At 46.6% G+C, this 15,890-nt stretch overlaps 1 protein-coding gene across 4 annotated transcripts in view; it reads right to left on the bottom strand.

The window, feature by feature from the left end:
* LOC100380299 (actinin alpha 1) overlaps window positions 1–11,119 on the bottom strand; it is a 208,600-nt gene extending 197,481 nt beyond the window's left edge. For 3 of the 4 annotated variants that reach the window (XM_045723308.1, XM_045723306.1, XM_045723307.1), the window contains exon 1: window positions 10,657–11,119. In XM_045723308.1, the coding sequence (XP_045579264.1) occupies window positions 10,657–10,773 (117 nt within the window). In that variant the 5' untranslated portion in view covers window positions 10,774–11,119. 4 annotated transcript variants of the gene reach the window in all.
* Window positions 11,120–15,890: the final 4,771 nt, after the last annotated feature.

Below are 15,890 nucleotides of genomic sequence, written 5' to 3'. Positions count from 1 at the left end.
GCTTTCTATTGACATATCCTATGTTGTTGATGTTGCTTTATCTGGTCACCACTGGGGATTTACACTACCTTGTTGCCCATAGCACAGGGTTACACTGAACCCATTTTTAAGAACTGAGTGTATGAACAATACTCCACCACCTATTCTGCATTCCTCTTGTGATGATTTAGTTAATAACTTTAATAGCAAATGAAGGGCAACCATTGATGCCATAGCTCCAGTAAAGTTGAAAAAGGACATCCAAACGGAGAGGCCCTTGGATGAGTGAGGAAACTAACTCAATTAAAAATAAATTGCAGAAAGGCAGAGCGGAAGTGGAGAAAGTCAAAGTTGCAGGTCCATTATGATATTCTGAGAGAGCAACTTGGCATACTGTAAATAACAAGGCCATTAAAAATGCCAAACCGGGGAGAAAAAAAAAAAGATTTCTAATTTGATCGCTAATAATCTGAAGAATTAGAGTGCTCCTCTCCACCATTGATGGTCTGATAAATCCTCCGCAAACCAATGTGAACTTTGCTCTACAGTTTGCGGCATATTTCGGAGATGACCAGCATTATTTTTATTTCACCTTTATTTAACCAGGTAGGCCAGTTGAGAACAAGTTCTCATTTACAACTGCGACCTGGACAAGATAAAGCGTAGCAATTCGACACATACAACAACACAGAGTTACACATGGAATAAACAAACATACAGTCAATAACACAGTAGAAAAAAAGAAAACGTCTATATACAATGAGTGCAAATGAGGTAAGATAAGGGAGTTAAGGCAATAAATAGGGCATGGTGGCGAAGTAATTACAATATAGCATTTAGACACTGGAATGGTAGATGTGCAGAAGATGAATGTACAAGTAGAGATACTGGGGTGCAAAGGAGCAAGATAAATAAAATAAATACAGTATAGGGATGAGGTAGGTAGATAGATGGGTTGTTTGTACATTGTGCAGTGATCTGTGAGCTGCTCTGACAGCTGGTGTTTAAAGCTAGTGGGGGAGATATGAGTCTCCATTAGGCTGGGTATCAGTCAAGCAAGACCTGATGAGAAATTTGATGATATGTGCCCTAGTCTACTACACAAAAGGCTCTATGGAATTATTTTCCATGGTTGACACAGACATGCTCAGGAAAGTGATATTCCAACTTAAGCCCTCTACCTGTCTTCGCGATCCTATCCCATCCCCCATCACCTTTTACCAAACCGTTTTTTAATTGCACATAAGAAGAAGTGAAAGATATTGTTAATCTCTCCTTGTTCACAGGCACTTTCCCCACTGCACTAAAGACTGCTCTGGTGAAACCCCTTCTGAAGAAAAGGAATATAGATTCTTCAGCTTTTAGCAATTTTCAGCCATTTTCCAACCTATTCTTAAGCCAAAATTCTGGAGAAATTGGTGCTCAAACAGCTAAATGATTGTTTAAGTGCCAACTGTATTTTTAAAAAAAAGTTAAACCCAGCAAAGAAAAAACGTCAATCTGGTTTTGGTACCCACCACAGCTTAGTGAAAGTGGTAAATTATCTTAGAGCCAACACAGACACCAAATAGCTCTCCATCCTTGTACTCTTGGATTTAAGTGCTGCATTCGACACTGTTGGCCATGATGTCCTTCTGGACCGACTGGAGAGGTGTGTTGACCTCTCCCCTCCAGTTCTAAATCGGTTTAGAACCTATTTAACCGGTCAAGAGTTCTCTGTCACCCTTGGTGAACATAACTCAGTGAAAACACATACCACATGTGGAGTCACAGTGGTGTTCAGTTGATATATTTAACCCCTTGGCAGCGTTATCAGAAAAGCACAGCATTGATCTTCACTGCTACGCAGACGATACCAACTTTACATTTCTGTGTCACCAGAGGATTTTTAGCTCCACGGATAAATTATTAGACTGTATTAGTGATTTAAATACTTGGATGGTTCACAGCTTCCTCTAGCTAAATCAAGACGAGACCGAGGTACTTATTGTTGGAGCCAAAGCACAGGGAGAGAATCTGGCTGCACATTTGAGTTACAATGCCCCCAGCCACTGGAACAGCCTGCCAGAGAACCTGAGGGAGGCCAAAATTGTGGACATATTTAAAAGAGATCTTAAAACATATATTTTTAGCTTTGCTTTTCCTTACAGTATTTTTTTTTGTTCAGTATTGTCATTCTTTTGTTTTTTAAACAAATGTTTGTTGAGTAATAAATATTTCAGCTTTAATTTGTAGTTCCCCCCCCTCCTGTAAAGCACATTGCGTTGCATACCATGTCTGAAAGGTGTTGTATAAATGACAGTAATTGTGTCAGTCAGACGAGTGCTAGGCCTTCTCTATATCAACCCAACCAGATAACTTGCCTTGCTCTTTCAGGCTCAGACTCATCCATGGTTGGAATGAACAATCATTTATCCTGGAATTGAATGGATCGTGGAATCAATTAAAACTTTATCTTCCCCCTGGCACAGAGGAGACAGGCTGGGGAATGTAGGAGGCTCCAAAGCTGCAAAGGGAGCAGGGGGGGGAGTGTCTAGAGATTTACCAGCAGGGGTAAATTGAAGGTACAAGCTAGTCGCTTCCTTATAAGGACAAGCCTGGACAAATTAGCCCTCAGCAGTCAGTCAGTAAACACCTGTATTCAGAGTCAGTCACTGCATCTCTGGGCTCTGGCTACAGCAAAAGACTATTCTAGATGACAGACAGACAGACAGACAGACAGACAGACAGACAGACAGACAGACAGACAGACAGACAGACAGACAGACAGACAGACAGACAGACAGACAGACAGACAGACAGACAGACAGACAGACAGAGAGAGAGAGTGAGACAGAGAGAGAGAGTGAGACAGAGAGAGAGAGTGACAGAGAGAGAGAGTGACAGAGAGACAGAGAGACAAAGATAAACAGAGAGAGTGAGACAGACAGACAGACAGACAGACAGACAGACAGACAGACAGACAGACAGACAGACAGACAGACAGACAGACAGACAGACAGACAGACAGACAGACAGACAGACAGAGACAGAGACAGAGACAGAGACAGAGACAGAGACAGAGACATCACCTACAGAGAGATGAACCTGGAGAAGAGTCCCCTAAGCAAGCTGGTCCTCTGTTCACAAACACAAACAGAGCCCCAGGATAGGAACACAATTAGACCCAACCAATTCATGAGAAAACAAAAAAAGATAATTACTTGACACATTGGAAAGAATTAACAAAAAAACTGAGCAAACTCAAATGCTGTTTGGCCCTAAACAGAGAGTACACAGTGGCAGAATACCTTAAGGAAAGCTTTGACTATGTACAGACTCAGTGAGCATAGCCTTGCTATTGAGAAAGACCGTCGTAGGCAGACCTGGCTCTCAATACAAGACAGGCTATGTGCACACTGCCCACAAAATGAGGTGGAAACGGAGCTTACCTCCTGCCAAACCTCCTGCCTTACTTCCTAACCTCCTGCCAAATGTATGACCATATTAGAGACACATATTTCCCTCAGATTACACAGATCCACAACGAATTCTAAAACAAAAATACCACACTGAAATACCACAGTGTGTCATCACAGCAGCAAGACTTGTGACCTATTGCCACAAGAAAAGGTCAACCAGTGAAGAACAAACACCATTGTAAATACCACCCATATTTATGTTTATTTATTTGTGTCAACACTGTATATAGACATAATATGACATTTGTAATGTCTTTATTATTTTTGGAACTTATGTGAGTGTAATGTTTACATTATGGAAGTGAAGCTAATCTCAGACTTATGTCCAGTCTCCTTTTGGTATTTTGAGTCCCAACAGTGAATGCTAATATGCAATAGGTCTACATACCTGCCCTGTTTCACTAAGACACACCTGCCCTGTTTCACTAAGACACACCTGGCTCTGTTTCACTAAGACATACCTGGCTCTGTTTCACTAAGACATACCTGCCCTGTTTCACTAAGACACACCTGCCCTGTTTCACTAAGACACACCTGGCCCTGTTTCACTAAGACACACCTGCCCTGTTTCACTAAGACATACCTGCCCTGTTTCACTAAGACACACCTGGCCCTGTTTCACTAAGACACACCTGCCCTGTTTCACTAAGACACACCTGCCCTGTTTCACTAAGACACACCTGCCCTGTTTCACTAAGACACACCTGGCTCTGTTTCACTAAGACACACCTGGCTCTGTTTCACTAAGACATACCTGGCTCTGTTTCACTAAGACACACCTGGCTCTGTTTCACTAAGACACACCTGCCCTGTTTCACTAAGACATACCTGGCTCTGTTTCACTAAGACACACCTGGCCCTGTTTCACTAAGACACACCTGGCCCTGTTTCACTAAGACACACCTGCCCTGTTTCACTAAGACACACCTGCCCTGTTTCACTAAGACACACCTGGCTCTGTTTCACTAAGACACACCTGGCTCTGTTTCACTAAGACACACCTGGCTCTGTTTCACTAAGACACACCTGGCTCTGTTTCACTAAGACACACCTGGCCCTGTTTCACTAAGACACACCTGGCTCTGTTTCACTAAGACACACCTGGCTCTGTTTCACTAAGACACACCTGCCTCTGTTTCACTAAGACACACCTGCCTCTGTTTCACTAAGACATACCTGCCCTGTTTCACTAAGACATACCTGCCCTGTTTCACTAAGACATACCTGCCCTGTTTCACTAAGACACACCTGGCCCTGTTTCACTAAGACACACCTGCCCTGTTTCACTAAGACATACCTGCCCTGTTTCACTAAGACACACCTGGCCCTGTTTCACTAAGACACACCTGGCTCTGTTTCACTAAGACATACCTGCCCTGTTTCACTAAGACATACCTGGCTCTGTTTCACTAAGACATACCTGCCCTGTTTCACTAAGACACACCTGGCTCTGTTTCACTAAGACACACCTGGCTCTGTTTCACTAAGACACACCTGGCTCTGTTTCACTAAGACACACCTGGCTCTGTTTCACTAAGACACACCTGGCCCTGTTTCACTAAGACACACCTGCCCTGTTTCACTAAGACACACCTGCCCTGTTTCACTAAGACACACCTGCCCTGTTTCACTAAGACACACCTGCCCTGTTTCACTAAGACATACCTGCCCTGTTTCACTAAGACACACCTGCCCTGTTTCACTAAGACACACCTGGCTCTGTTTCACTAAGACACACCTGGCTCTGTTTCACTAAGACACACCTGGCTCTGTTTCACTAAGACACACCTGGCTCTGTTTCACTAAGACATACCTGCCCTGTTTCACTAAGACATACCTGCCCTGTTTCACTAAGACACACCTGGCCCTGTTTCACTAAGACACACCTGCCCTGTTTCACTAAGACACACCTGCCCTGTTTCACTAAGACACACCTGGCCCTGTTTCACTAAGACACACCTGGCTCTGTTTCACTAAGACATACCTGCCCTGTTTCACTAAGACATACCTGGCTCTGTTTCACTAAGACATACCTGCCCTGTTTCACTAAGACACACCTGCCCTGTTTCACTAAGACACACCTGGCTCTGTTTCACTAAGACACACCTGGCCCTGTTTCACTAAGACATACCTGGCCCTGTTTCACTAAGACACACCTGGCCCTGTTTCACTAAGACACACCTGCCCTGTTTCACTAAGACACACCTGGCCCTGTTTCACTAAGACACACCTGCCCTGTTTCACTAAGACATACCTGCCCTGTTTCACTAAGACATACCTGCCCTGTTTCACTAAGACATACCTGCCCTGTTTCACTAAGACATACCTGCCCTGTTTCACTAAGACATACCTGCCCTGTTTCACTAAGACATACCTGCCCTGTTTCACTAAGACATACCTGCCCTGTTTCACTAAGACATACCTGCCCTGTTTCACTAAGACACACCTGGCTCTGTTTCACTAAGACACAACTGGCCCTGTTTCACTAAGACACACCTGCCCTGTTTCACTAAGACATACCTGCCCTGTTTCACTAAGACACACCTGGCTCTGTTTCACTAAGACACACCTGGCCCTGTTTCACTAAGACACACCTGCCCTGTTTCACTAAGACACACCTGCCCTGTTTCACTAAGACACACCTGCCCTGTTTCACTAAGACACACCTGGCTCTGTTTCACTAAGACACACCTGGCCCTGTTTCACTAAGACACACCTGGCTCTGTTTCACTAAGACACACCTGCCCTGTTTCACTAAGACACACCTGCCCTGTTTCACTAAGACACACCTGCCCTGTTTCACTAAGACACACCTGGCTATGCAGCGGTGGAGGGGAGAGTCATTCAGATCCCACCGATGAGGAGAGACAGCCTGTATACCTGACAGTCAAGTTAAGACATGCTGGGGACATTTCCTAACCACATCATATCCCTCAGTAAAGCAACATCCCAAATGGCATGCTATTCACCCTATTCCCTACATAGTGCACTACTTTTGACCAGAGCCGGAGTCCTATCTAAGGAATAGGGTGCCTTTTGGGATGCAAATACCATTGATCTACTAGGGGGACCCTGAAGGAAAAAGGTCACTAAACTCTTATAATGAATATCAACAAGGTTCATTCACTGGGTTTATCTGTGGTGAGGCTAGTGTGTCCCTCCCTCCCTCCCTCCCTGCTCCCCCCTGCCTCCCTGCTCCCCCCTGCCTCCTCCCTGCTCCCTCCCTTCCTCCCTGCTCCCCCCTACCTCCTCCCTGCTCCCTCCCTCCCTCCCTTCCTCCCTGCTCCCTGCTCCCCCCTGCCTCCTCCCTGCTCCCTCCCTTCCTCCCTGCTCCCCCCTGCCTCCTCCCTGCTCCCTCCCTTCCTCCCTGCTCCCTGCTCCCCCTGCCTCCTCCCTTCCTCCCTGCTCCCTCCCTGCTCCCCCCTGCCTCCTCCCTGCTCCCTCCCTTCCTCCCTGCTCCCCCCTTCCTCCCTGCTCCCTCCCTTCCTCCCTGCTCCCCCTCCCTCCTCCCTTCCTCCCTGCTCCCCCTGCCTCCCTGCTCCCTGCTCCCCCTGCCTCCTCCCTGCTCCCTCCCTTCCTCCCTGCTCCCCCCTGCCTCCTCCCTGCTCCCTCCCTTCCTCCCTGCTCCCTGCTCCCCCTGCCTCCTCCCTGCTCCCTCCCTGCTCCCCCCTGCCTCCTCCCTGCTCCCTCCCTTCCTCCCTGCTCCCCCCTTCCTCCCTGCTCCCTCCCTTCCTCCATGCTCCCTGCTCCCCCTCCCTCCTCCCTTCCTCCCTGCTCCCCCCCTGCCTCCCTGCTCCCTCCCTATCTCCTCCCTGCTCCCTCCCTTCCTCCTCCCTGCTCCCTCCCTTCCTCCTCCCTGCTCCCTCCCTCCTCCTCTCCCTCCCTCCCTGCTCCCTCCCTCCCTCCTCCCTGCTCCCTCCCTCCCTGCTCCCAGCCAGCATGCTCCCTCCCTCCTCCCTGCTTCCTCCCTTCCCCCTGCTCCCTCCCTTCCCCCTGCTCCCTCCCTGTCAGCATGCTGCCATCCCATAATCATTGGGATGCACTATTGTAAAGTGGTTGTTCCACTGGATATTATAGGTGAATGCACCAATTTGTAAGTCGCTCTGGATAAGAGCGTCTGCTAAATGACTAAAATGTAAAAAAAATCTAAAATGTAAATGTCTAGTCAGAGCTCCATACAATAAACACACTTCTGTCTCTTTGTGTCCTCACATTCAGAAACACATACAATTATGAATCCTGTTATGTGTGACCGCCCATACAGCAGTCACTGAGGAGGGCTGAGGCACGAGTGGGTCCCCCCCCCCCAAAAAAAATAAACTCTGTTGAAGTATAATTACTCCACACCTGGGAAATCTCACAGGGTAGCTTTGTTTCAGTGTTTTTATTTATCCAGGTCCAGGCCTACTGTTTCTCTGTCTGCACATCTTACCTTACAGAGTCGGGCTATAATACATACAATTAAATGGTTATAATGCATCGCATTACTGCAATGCCTTGTTTGGTCTAGCTTATACTACCACCTCTACTAAACCGTATCTGCTGTATATCTAAGGACTATCTCGGCATAAACTATGAACGTCGCTCAGTCTTTTGAAAACCTTGGTCTACTCAGGGGCCCTTTCCTTGAATGAAAATTGAAGTCTAAGCAAACTGTGATATGATTGAATAGAGAGGCTCTGAAGCACTACCGGTGGATTGTCATTCATTCCGTGGTATTACTACAGTAACTACTCTAACTGCTGTAGGCATCGCCTCCAGATGATATCTCAGGGCAGGCAGGCAGGCAGGCAGGCAGGCAGGCAGGCAGGCAGGCAGGCAGGCAGGCAGGCAGGCAGGCAGGCAGGCAGGCAGGCAGGCAGGCAGGCAGGCAGGCAGGCTCGTGCTAGTTGTTGGCTCCCTGCATCTGTAATTATTTACGTGTAACCCCTGACCTCGCATACCTAGCCGCCCCGGTGCTTCTCTCACCGACACCAGTAACCGCCTGGCGATGACAACATAATTCAGGAAACTGGAAGCCAGAGCTTTCAAAGCAGCAGCAAAAAAACAACAAAAAAAGGAAAACTTTTTTCAACTGCAAGAGAAGGGGGACGATTATGACCATTTTAGGGCACGCTCGCTCCGATCCAAGCCCAACCCTTCTAACCACAATGCTTACTCAGATTCCACTGCATTTTCTTCCCTATTTTCTCAAAGCAAAAAAGGAAAGTGTGAGAGAGCGAGAGACAGAGAGCGAGAGACAGAGAGCGAGAGACAGAGAGCGAGAAACAGAGAGCGCAAGCACGGGCACAAATGTCTTCAGCCATTCTCGAAATACTTTCATTTGAATGATTCCACTGGAACTCAGTGTAGTCTACACTGTCCATACATTCTAGCTCTGATCTGGACACCTACAATAGGAGGAGAGGGGAACTGAGGTAGATAGGGACACCTACAATAGGAGGAGAGGAGAGGAGAGAAGGAGGAGAAAAAAGAAGGGGAGCGGAGGAAGGAAGGAAGGAAGGAAGGAAGGAAGGAAGGAAGGAAGGAAGGAAGGAAGGAAGGAAGGAAGGAAGGAAGGAAGGAAGGAAAGGAGAGAAGAGGAGATGAGGAAAGGGGAGAGGAGAGGACGGAAGAGGAGATGAGGAAAGGAAGAGGAGATGAGGAAAGGGGAGAGGAGAGGACGGAAGAGGGGAGAGGAGAAGAGAGAAGAGGAGATGAGGAAAGGGGAGAGGAGAGAAGGGAAGTGGAGATGAGGAGGAAAGGGGAGAGGAGAGGATGAGGAGAGGAGAGGAGGGAAGAGGAGATGAAGAGGAAAGGGGAGAGGAGAGGAGGGAAGAGGAGATGAGGAGGAAAGGAGGAGAGGATGAGGAAAGGGGAGAAGAGGGAAGAGGAGATGAGGGAAGAGGAGAGGAGGGAAGAGGAGAGGAGGGAAGAGGAGAGGAGGGAAGAGGAGAGGAGGGAAGAGGAGAGGAGGGAAGAGGAGATGAGGAGGAAAGGGGAGATGAGGAGGAAAGGGGAGAGGAGAGGAGAGGAGATGAGGAGGAAAGGGGAGAGGAGAGGAGATGAGGAGGAAAGGGGAGAGGAAAGGAGGAAAGGGGAGAGGAGGGAAGAGGAGATGAGGAGGAAAGGGGAGAGGAGGGAAGAGGAGATGAGGAGGAAAGGGGAGAGGAAAGGAGGAAAGGGGAGAGGATGAGGAAAGGGGAGAGGATGAGGAAAGGGGAGAGGAGAGGAGGAAAGGGGAGAGGAGAGGAGGAAAGGGGGAGAGGAGAGGAGGAAAGGGGAGAGGAGAGGAGAAAGGGGAGAGGAGAGGAGGAAAGGGGAGAGGAGAGGAGGAAAGGGGAGAGGATGAGGAAAGGGGAGAGGATGAGGAAAGGGGAGAGGATGAGGAAAGGGGAGAGGATGAGGAAAGGGGAGAGGATGAGGAAAGGGGAGAGGATGAGGAAAGGGGAGAGGAGGGAGGAGAGGAGGAAAGGGGAGAGGATGAGGAAAGGGGAGAGGATGAGGAAAGGGGAGAGGATGAGGGAAGGGGAGAGGATGAGGGAAGGGGAGTGGATGAGGGAAGAGGAGATGAGGTGGAAATGAGGAGGAGAGGAGAGGAGAGGAGAGATGAGGAGGAAAGGGGAGAAGAGGAGATGAGGAGGAAAGGGGAGAAGAGGAGGAAAGGGGAGAAGAGAGAAGACATGATACAGCAGTATGAACACATGTCTGACATCTGTTGCTCTGCGAGGTGGGCGGACTATTTCCAGTAGTAATCGTCTTGTTGTAGCAGGGATGGGTGAACGGGAGATTAGGCCAGTCCTTGGGGCTACAGCAGACAGACACTATGCTGCTTCAACTACAGCTGGTCTGCTGCTTTTTACACATTAGGATAAAACTAGACTAAATCCTTAATGTAATGTTTAGGCTAGTCAAACCATTAGGCTACTCAAAAGTTTTGATACATTTGTAATATGACAGTTGACACATTGGTTAGCCTATCTAACTCCGAGCTAAATAAATGGAGTGTAAAAATCGTTACAAAAACACCCCCTGATGTCTATAATACACAAATGTGTATTTGTTAATCTTCCCAGTTCCCAAGAGCAGTAACAATTTCAAAATTGTCTACAGGTTTCCTGCTGCTCGCTCATATGTCCCTCATCTCACTGCTGCACCACACCAGGAAAGAGGAAGCTAGATCACTATATGATATATATATATATATAATATATATAACAAGGTAAACTCTATTCACCTTTCTCTGCTGCTTCTCCCACGCCGGGTCCAACAGCATATCCCGGTCCCAGTCATCTTCCTGAGGCATGTAATTGTTTTCATCTCCATCATAAGGATCCATGTCGAAAGTAGGCATGAATTATACTTCTTCACGCTCCTGTATACCCCGGGACTCACTCGGGGGTGGACCGGAGGTGATGTTGCAACAACACGTTACCGACCGTCTCCCGCACTTGCACGCGATCAAGACGGTGTGAATTAAATGAACGGTCGCCCGGCTTCACCGTATCTCTCTCGCTGACTCTCTTTTCTTTTCCCTTCCTCTCTCTCTCTCTCTCTCTCTCTCTCTCTCTCTCTCTGCTAAATCACACAAGCTCCTCGCCTTTCTTTTCCTATCACTGTGTTTGAACCTCCGAGCCAGAGCCTATTCTAACTAGACAGATCCTTGACCGATGCTGCCGACAGAAGCAAAAATGTTGCTGTGAAAAAAAAAGTACTTCAATGACGAAAATATACAACGTGATTGGATACAGGGGAGTTCTAAGGCCCTCCCACTATCGACCAGACACACGTAATTGGCTGTAGCAGCTGTCAGTGGAACTACTTATTGTACGCTGATTGTATTAGTGTAGGTTGTCTGCTCTGGACATACGGGTTCTTTAGTACATCCTAATCTGTCAAAGTGGTTCATTTTGTTTGAAACAATGTCATTTAAAGACCTAAATTCGTAATGTGCGTAAACATTAGCGCCTATATTACGGTAATTTACCATTTCAGTGTAGGCTACGCCAAACAAAAAGCATACATCCTCCTAACAGTATAGCTTATAGCTGCAGGTTCTTTTCAGAAACAGCATTTACCACCTGGAAGAGGACACCACAACCCCCATTATCATCATCTAGAGTAAAGGACAGATGGATACGAGTCGCTTCTTCTAGGCAACTTGTTGACACACAAATACATCTAACACATGGTTTCCATTTGCTCTATTCCAGTCATTACTATGAGCTGTCCTCCCGTCACTAGCCTCCACTGACACACGCCATCTAAGGCAACTTGTTAACAGATGTCCATAAAGCGACAATGCCCTCCAGGTTATTAATGATTATTATTTAACGCTGATGGCTACATAATAACGTTAATAATGTGCCAGACATGGAGTCTGTAAAAATACTTCATTGTCTATTAATTACAAATCAATGAGGCAACAATTTCACGCGCTTTTACGCAATGGTTCCAAATGGCTGAAGCAAATTTCAAGACAATTCCAATGAGTTGTAAAGGTTTTAATTTAGTTCATATTTTACCGGTAGTTATATAGTTACTATGTGTTACATAGTTTTGAACTTTTGTTTATTTTTTTCACATATCAACCGAGTTTCCTGCTCGTGACTGTTGAGATCTCGTCATTCATCGCAGCTCAGATTCCATGTTTCTTTTGTCCCCAAGAAGGTTGGCTGAGCGAGGTGATGCGCCACCGGACGGCTTCAACCCTGTCAAGTAAACACACAGAGCCGTGCTACCGTGGACACGGTCTCTCTACCTTGTAAGGTAAAACCACATACTGGAACTACTCGCTGCATGAAGGCCTCTCTCTCTCTCTCTCTCTCCCTCTCCGCAGGGGGAAAGTAAACTGAATAGCCTACAAGGGGGTAGCCCAGGTCAGTCCTGCGTAGTTCTTAGTGGTTACATGAAACTGGAGAGCTCTTCCATATATGGACAAACTTCCAAGCGGGTGAATGTTCGGGAAAGTGATGTCACAGACGAAGCGCAGGCTACAGACTGGTCTGTGTTTATTAAAGAGGCAGAGTTCCTTTCACAGCAGGCTGACTATGTTCCTACTACTGTGCAGACAAGAGGCGAGGAGAACCAAACAATGAAAGACTGTGTGTAGCCTACTGTATTCAACAGGGTTTAGACATTGATTGTATTCTAAGTCTGTTTTTCCACAGGTAAGGAGAGGAAGGGAAGGGTTTCAGCAAGACCTTTAAAGTGCATTTCTTCTAGGTTCATTATTAGGCCAAAGAAACAAAATCAAATCACACTTTATTCCTCACATGCTTGGTAATCAACAGTTGTGGACTAACAGTGAAATGCTTCCTGACGGGACCTTCCCAACAATACAGAGAGAAAGAAAATAGATAAATAATAGATAAATATCAAATGTAATAATAAATACACAATGAACAATGATTACTAGGCTTTATACACAGGGTACCAGTACTGAGTAATGATAACTAGGCTTTATACACAGGGTACCAGTACTGAGTAATGATATCTGGGCTTTATACACAGGGTACCAGTACTGAGTAATGATAACTAGGCTATATACACAGGGTACCAGTACTGAGTAATGATAACTAGGCTATATACACAGGGTACCAGTACTGAGTAATGATTACTAGGCTATATACACAGGGTACCAGTACTGAGTAATGATAACTAGGCTATATACACAGGGTACCAGTACTGAGTAATGATAACTAGGCTATATACACAGGGTACCAGTACTGAGTAATGATAACTAGCCTTTATACACAGGGTACCAGTACTGAGTAATGATAACTAGGCTATATACACAGGGTACCAGTACTGAGTAATGATAACTAGGCTATATACACAGGGTACCAGTACTGAGTAATGATAACTAGGCTTTATACACAGGGTACCAGTACTGAGTAATGATAACTAGGCTATATACACAGGGTACCAGTACTGAGTAATGATATCTGGGCTTTATACACAGGGTACCAGTACTGAGTAATGATAACTAGACTATATACACAGGGTACCAGTACTGAGTAATGAGTAATGATAACTAGGCTATATACACAGGGTACCAGTACTGAGTAATGATAACTAGGCTTTATACACAGGGTACCAGTACTGAGTAATGATAACTAGGCTTTATACACAGGGTACCAGTACTGAGTAATGAGTAATGATAACTAGGCTATATACACAGGGTACCAGTACTGAGTAATGATAACTAGGCTATATACACAGGGTACCAGTACTGAGTAATGAGTAATGATAACTAGGCTATATACACAGGGTACCAGTACTGAGTAATGATAACTAGGCTATATACACAGGGTACCAGTACTGAGTAATGATAACTAGGCTATATACACAGGGTACCAGTACTGAGTAATGATAACTAGGCTTTATACACAGGGTACCAGTAGCTGAGTAATGATAACTAGGCTTTATACACAGGGTACCAGTACTGAGTAATGATAACTAGGCTTTATACACAGGGTACCAGTACTGAGTAATGATAACTAGGCTTTATACACAGGGTACCAGTACTGAGTAATGATAACTAGGCTATATACACAGGGTACCAGTATGGAGTACTGAGTAATGATAACTAGGCTATATACACAGGGTACCAGTACTGAGTAATGAGTAATGATAACTAGGTTATATACACAGGGTACCAGTACTGAGTAATGATAACTCGGCTATATACACAGGGTACCAGTACTGAGTAATGATAACTAGGCTTTATACACAGGGTACCAGTACTGAGTAATGATAACTAGCCTTTATACACAGGGTACCAGTACTGAGTAATGAGTAATGATAACTAGGCTATATACACAGGGTACCAGTACTGAGTAATGATAACTAGGTTATATACACAGGGTACCAGTACTGAGTAATGATAACTAGGCTATATACACGGGGTACCAGTACTGAGTAATGATATCTGGGCTTTATACACAGGGTACCAGTACTGAGTAATGATATCTAGGCTTTATACACAGGGTACCAGTACTGAGTAATGATAACTAGGCTATATACACAGGGTACCAGTACTGTGTAATGATAACTAGGCTATATACACAGGGTACCAGTACTGAGTACTGATAACTAGGCTTTATACACAGGGTACCAGTACTGAGTCAATGTGCAGGGGTACGAGGTAATTGAGGTAGATATGTACAGATAACTAGGAAATAAAGTGACAAGGCAACAGGATAGATAATAAATAGTAGCAGCAGCATATGTGATGAGTCAAAAGAGTTCGGACAAAAAGGGTCAATGCAGATAGTCCGGGTAGCTATTCATCAGTCTTATGGCTTGGGGGTAGAAGCTGTTCAGGGTCCTGTTGGTTCCAGACTTGGTGTGCCGGTACCGCCGCTTGCTTGGCAGTAGCAGAGAGAACAGTCTATGATTAGGGTGGCTGGAGTCTGACAATTTTTAGGGCCTTCCTCTGACAGCGCCTGGTATAGAGGTCCTGGATGGGGACCTGAGGACCCCTGCCAAATATTTTCAGCCTCCTGAGCGGGAAGTGGGAGTGTCATCACGACTATGTTGGTGTGTGAGGACCATGACAGCTCCCTAGTGATGTGGACACCGAGGAACTTGAAGCTCTCAACCCGTCGATGTGAATAGAGGGTGTGCTCGGCCCTCCGTTTCCTGTAGTCCACGATCATCTCCTAAGGGAGAGGTTGTTGTTGTCCTGCCAGGTCTCTGACTTCAACCCTATAGGCTGTCTCAGGTGATGAGGTCATTATATAAATCAGCTGGGGGAAAAAAACAAAAAACTTGCACCTCTTGGGGTGCCCAGGACCAAGTTTGGGAAACGCTGTGTCATTGTCGTCGGTGCTCAGGCCTACCACCACTGTGTCATCGTCGTCGGTGCTCAGGCCTACCACCGCTGTGTCATCGTCGTCGGTGCTCAGACCTACCACCGCTGTGTCGTCGGTGCTCAGGAATACCACCGCTGTGTCATCGTTATCGGTGCTCAGGCCTACCACCGCTGTGTCATCGTCATCGGTGCTCAGGCCTACCACCGCTGTGTCATCGTCATCGGTGCTCAGGCCTACCACCGCTGTGTCATCGTCGTCTGTGCTCAGGCCTACCACCGCTGTGTCATCGTCGTCGGTGCTCAGGCCTACCACCGCTGTGTCATCGTCGTCGGTGCTCAGGCCTACCACCGCTGTGTCATCAGCAAATTTAATGATGGTGTTGGAGTCATGCTTGGCTACGCTGTCGTGGTCAAACAGTGAGTACAGGAGGGGACTAAGCATGCAACCCTGAGGGGCCCCTGTGTTGAGGGTCAGCGTGGCGGATGTGTTGTTGCCTACCCTCACCAACTGGGGACGGCCCGTCAGGAAGTCCAGGATCCAGTTACAGAGGAAGGTGTTCAGTCCCAGGGTCCTGAGCTTTACGATGAGCTTGAAGGGCACTATGGTGTTGAACGCTGAGCTGTAGTCAATGAACAGCATTCTCACATAGGTG

Source organism: Salmo salar, chromosome ssa09 (assembly GCF_905237065.1).
Source record: "Salmo salar chromosome ssa09, Ssal_v3.1, whole genome shotgun sequence".
Classification (NCBI taxonomy): Eukaryota; Metazoa; Chordata; class Actinopteri; order Salmoniformes; family Salmonidae; genus Salmo; species Salmo salar.
Note: the sequence above shows the minus strand (reverse complement) of the source record. Positions and strands in the feature narration are given on the sequence as shown.